The 4,620-nt window shown below is 49.2% G+C and overlaps 1 protein-coding gene across 1 annotated transcript in view; it reads left to right on the top strand.

Annotated features, from left to right (window-relative positions):
- Positions 1 to 4,620, top strand: part of SRGAP3 (SLIT-ROBO Rho GTPase activating protein 3) — a 44,779-nt gene that overhangs the window by 17,029 nt on the left and 23,130 nt on the right. The window contains exon 6 of the mRNA XM_010003356.1: positions 1 to 70. Within this exon, the coding sequence (XP_010001658.1) occupies positions 1 to 70 (70 nt within the window). The remainder of the gene's footprint in view (positions 71 to 4,620) is intronic.

Raw genomic sequence — 4,620 nt, 5'->3', positions numbered from 1 at the left:
GCTGAACCTGGCAGCCGCCAATGCCGCTGTCAGCAAATACTACATCCACGACGTCTCTGACCTCATCGATGTAAGTGTGTCCCCCCCAGCACATCCTGCCCCTTTCCTGCTGCTCAGTGCACAGCCTCAGCATGTTTTGCTCCTTAGATGCACACTCATGTGGTGGTGATGAAGGGGTATTTGTTGGAGCTTTAAAACGCAGTTACCTGGGGCCTGAAAATGTCCTGTAAGTTTGGATGGTGGGGTTTTTTTTCCCTGTGGTGGTTTTTTCACTCTCAGCTGCACGCACACATTTCATTTTTCTCCCCAGTTTTTGTAGGCTTATATGAGCAGAGCTTGAGCTGCCATTAGGTGGGAATGATAGGATAGATAGGATGGATAGGATTCAAAGATCATCTGCTCCATGCCCCTGCCATGGGCAGGGACATCTTTCAGTAGATCAGGTTGCTTAAAGCCCCATCCAACCTGGCCTTGGACACTTCCAGTGATGGGGCAGCCACCACGTCTCTGGGCAATGCTCAGAGACAGCCTCCTCTGAACTTGACGGCAGCCACACGATCACACAGCAAAGTAATTGATTTCTGTTTATGCTCCATGTAAACTTCTTCCATCAGTGTCTGGAAAAAGATGGAGTTTTTAATTGTAGCTGCAGGGTATGAACCAGCCTGAACCCAGCACTTTCCTAAGCACAGAATCAGGGGAGTCTCGATTGACCTGTTTGGTTCAGGCACATCTAATGGACCAACTGCTTGGACAAACATGCAAATTGCTTGACCATTTTCTGCACCTTTCCTGCTGTTCCCCCAGCCTGCTGAGGTTTGGCTGTTGATGCACACGGAGCCTTGGAGTTGGGCAGACATGGTCCTTTGCTCCATGATATAGCAACAGCTTCATCTGTGGCCTCCACCCTGCAGGTTGTTCTGTGGCTGGAGCTTCTCCAAGTCTGGAGCCTTTGGAGGGGAATTTGCTTTGAGCCAAGCCAGGGAACCTGGGGTTTCCTCCTGTCCCATTGATTTGTCTGCATTTGAAACAGATATGCTCTTGGGTTTGCTGTGGAAACAGAGGACTTTTTTTCTTTCTGCTGCACACATCTGCAGCCTCTGTCAGTGGAGCTGCCCTTGGCAGCCCTCAGGGCAGGAACTGCTGGAAGCAGGTTTGTGGTGATGGTAGGAACCGAGCAGCATATCAGTGACTCCTGTGAACTGCTTTGAAATGATTGGAGAGAAGGGATTTCCATTTCTTTCCGTAATAGGTATCTTCATAGTGCTATAGGTTGCACAGTGCCGGGTTCCTTCCTGCTGGAGTTGCTTCAATGAACACATAAGTCACGGATTTATAAGTATCAAGTTAGTCCTCTGGCTTCATCATGACTTAAATGTTTAATTTAAAAATGTGCTGGAGTGTTTATCTGCTTTATTAACCTATTAACTTATATTTATTCTTCTAAGCTTAATTGAAGAAAATAAATATTCTTAGCATGTCCTTCTCCCCCCCTTATTATATAAAATGTATTTAGCCATATTAGAAAAACAGTAATTTGATTGTGAAGATACTTGAATGGCAAGGTATGATAACACTTTGATTTATCTGTGGGGTTTCTAATTTTCTTGTGTGTATTTTCTGTCTTCCTCATTTTTTAAATAATGTTGGTTTTTTTTCTGGAGCTTTGAGGGCTTCAGTTTCCTGGAGAGTTGCTGAGTTTCAAGTTAGTTCAGGCTGTTTAGGTTATTCTTCCCAACTTTATTTGCTTGCTGACACTTCCACCAGAGTCAGCAGATGGCTTTTCTTCTGCACTCCAGGAATCCCTCCAGGGGTCTTTAACTAAAGCTTCTTTCAACTCTGTGCAGCTAAATTCCCCTGATTATATGTTCTCTTCACCAAAGAAAACAAGATCTCGGATGTGTGAGCTGCACATGGCTGTCCCAATTTTAAATCCCCAAAGGAAGAGCAGTTTATTTAAACAGACTTTAGTACAAATTCTATGTATCTTGCAAGAGCATGGCAAGAAGGGTTTTGGCACTCTGCAGAAGAAGATCCTCTTCTAGTACTGAGAGTGATGGAAGGAGAAGACAGTCATTGGAGCCAGCAGCATCGGGCTTTCTGTAGGTGGCTAATCTGCACAAAGGAAGATGAGACAGATGTTTTTAGATGTAGTTTTAAAGTTAGCATTTTAGTCTCAGTGCATTCAATGATGATAAGAGTGCTGTGCCTGTCAGGAACAGCAGTGCTGTTTGGGGACAGTGGGTCTGCGTGTGGCATGACCCAGGTCCTCTGTCCCATGGGCATCCGAGGTGTGGTGGGCATGGGGAGGGGCTCTGGGCGGGGAGGGTGGATTTGGCCTCTGCTGGAGGCCCAGCAGGGCCCATGGCTGCAGCCTGTGCAGAGTGGGGCAGTGCTGGGCCCCGGGGCAGCAAATCTACAGGGGCAGCACCTGCTGAGGGGCTTTGTGGTGGGATCTGAGCTGTGGGTGAGCTCCAAGGCTGGCCAGCCGTGCCCCACTGGCATCCCAGCACTGCCCATCTCCTGCAGTTGTGCACATCCTCCTCCAGCCTGTGTCACCAACGAACAGAAGGGGTGGGGGGACTCTCCACACCCTTCATGTCAAGCAGAAATTGCCATGTGCAGCTTCTTGATTGGTACGCAAATCTGAACCGTCAGGACATGGAGCAGCTAATCTAGCAGCATCCCCCCCAGATCCCAGAGGGCTCCGTGTCATCTATCAGGCACAGCCTTGACATTTCTTGTGCCCTCCCATCACTGCAGAATGGTGACTTTTCTAACAAAGCTGTCCTGCTAATCTCCTGCTCCAGCAAGGAAGAAGGCCCCAGCTGCTCGGGAGAGGGCAGAGAGTCCTCCCAGGGCTTTGGTTTTAATGAGAAATGTAAAACTTGATCAGAGGAGCCGTGGAGCGGCACAGAGCACGTCTGTCCCTCCCTCATCTCCAGTGACCTTTTTGTTTTGTCCTTTAGAGAGGAAGAGAAGAATATAGAGACAGATCAAGTTAAACTTGGATTTAAAGTACTTTGCTGTGCCCCCTCTGTCAAAAGAGGCATGTGTTTATATTAAAATGCCTGGGCTCGTCTCTCCTTTCTGTCATTAACTGTGACCAAGTTAATCTCTTTGGCCACGTATGTGAAGTGGAGATAAAGCTGCTTATCCGTCCCTCTGGAGTTTGTGGGAAATGGCTGTAAAATATTTTGAAGTAGTTGCATGAAAGGTGTTGCTAGATTTAGCACAGTAAAATGAACCCATCAGTGGCAGTACATGCTGATCCACCAGAACTTGTCCGGCCTCCTGTAAACCCTTTTGAAACAGCAAAAGGGCTGCTCTGTGCGTTGGTGTGTTGCCATATCTGAGACAAACAAGCAAGTAAAGGAAGGGAGTTCTGTGGAATTCAATATTATACACTGCTGCCAAATTGTTGAGTCTGTAGAAGACTTAGCTGATGGTGTTGGCATTTTTCACATGGTCAAGTGTTGCTTACTCGCGTTAGGAGACAGAAACAGCAGTCAGAGTTGTTATGCCAAAGATCTTCAGTTGGCTTCACTTACCTTGCAGAAAGGCTCTAGGTTTTGCAGCATTGTCAGGGGAGTGGAGGCCAGAAAAGACATGTATAATGCACAATATTTCTTTAAAGAAAGAGTAAAGAAGAAATGTGGAAAGAAGGGAGCAGAGCAACTGAGAACTGTCTGTCTCCAGCTAGTGCTGGTACTGCAGGATGAGGACTTAGGCTGCTGTTTCCTGGTAGCTGGGATGCTCCAGTTTTGCCACGTGCTGGAACCTTGTTCCATGCCAGCCTCCTGTCCTGATGGGAAAGGCTGAGCTGGGCTCTCAGGCATCGGCTGTACTTCATGTGCAGGATTCAGCCTTCTGAAAGCAAAGCAGATACCAAGGTGCTGCAGCCAGAGACTGCTTCTTTAGGATGTGCTTTTAGGCACGTGTTGCAGCCTGTGTCATCGCTGTTCCAGCAGTAGCCTAGTTCCTGGGCAGGCTGTGTCTGCAGGGCAGCAGCCGGGCTTGGTGCAGCCTGTTCCCTGTATGAGTGCACAGGGATGCTCCCCCAGCCTGGAAGCCTCTGCGGGACATCACTGCCTTTCATTCAGAGATACTGGTTTATACAAGCAGAAGGTCTCTTCTGGGGATTTGCTTTGTTCTTTGAAGCGATTTTTCCAGCATAAAGAGCCTTTCAGCTCCACAAAGGCACTGAGGTTCCTCCCACGCTGTCCTCTGCGTGGGCTTTCTGCCAGATGCCAGGCCCCTGCCAGCTGGAGAGCCAGGTATGCTGTATGCTGGCCACTCCACGCAGAGCAGTGCTGTCACCAGCCTGCCATGCAGGGCAGCCCCCGCAGCCCAGCGCTGCCGAGGAGGGGTCCCCGAGCGCTGCTTGTCCTGCTGGGTGCCTTCAGCTGCCTGATCCTGCTGCAGGGCTTTTCACATAAAGTCAACAGGGCAGCAATAAAAAGAATAAACAGCTTCCATCAGGAGGCATTAGGCTGTCCCAAGAGGCTCAGTGCTCTTTACTGCATGGCAGCTGTGTCCCTGTTCCCAGTTTCCTGCATGGGCGGCAGTCCGGGAGCGCTGCCGGCAGCTCCCCCTGCCCTTGGGGAGGAGGGGGTGGTG

The sequence above is a fragment of the Chaetura pelagica genome, unplaced genomic scaffold (genome assembly GCF_000747805.2).
Source record: "Chaetura pelagica isolate M959 unplaced genomic scaffold, ChaPel_1.0 scaffold328, whole genome shotgun sequence".
In the NCBI taxonomy this organism is placed as follows: domain Eukaryota; kingdom Metazoa; phylum Chordata; class Aves; order Apodiformes; family Apodidae; genus Chaetura; species Chaetura pelagica.
Note: the sequence above shows the minus strand (reverse complement) of the source record. Positions and strands in the feature narration are given on the sequence as shown.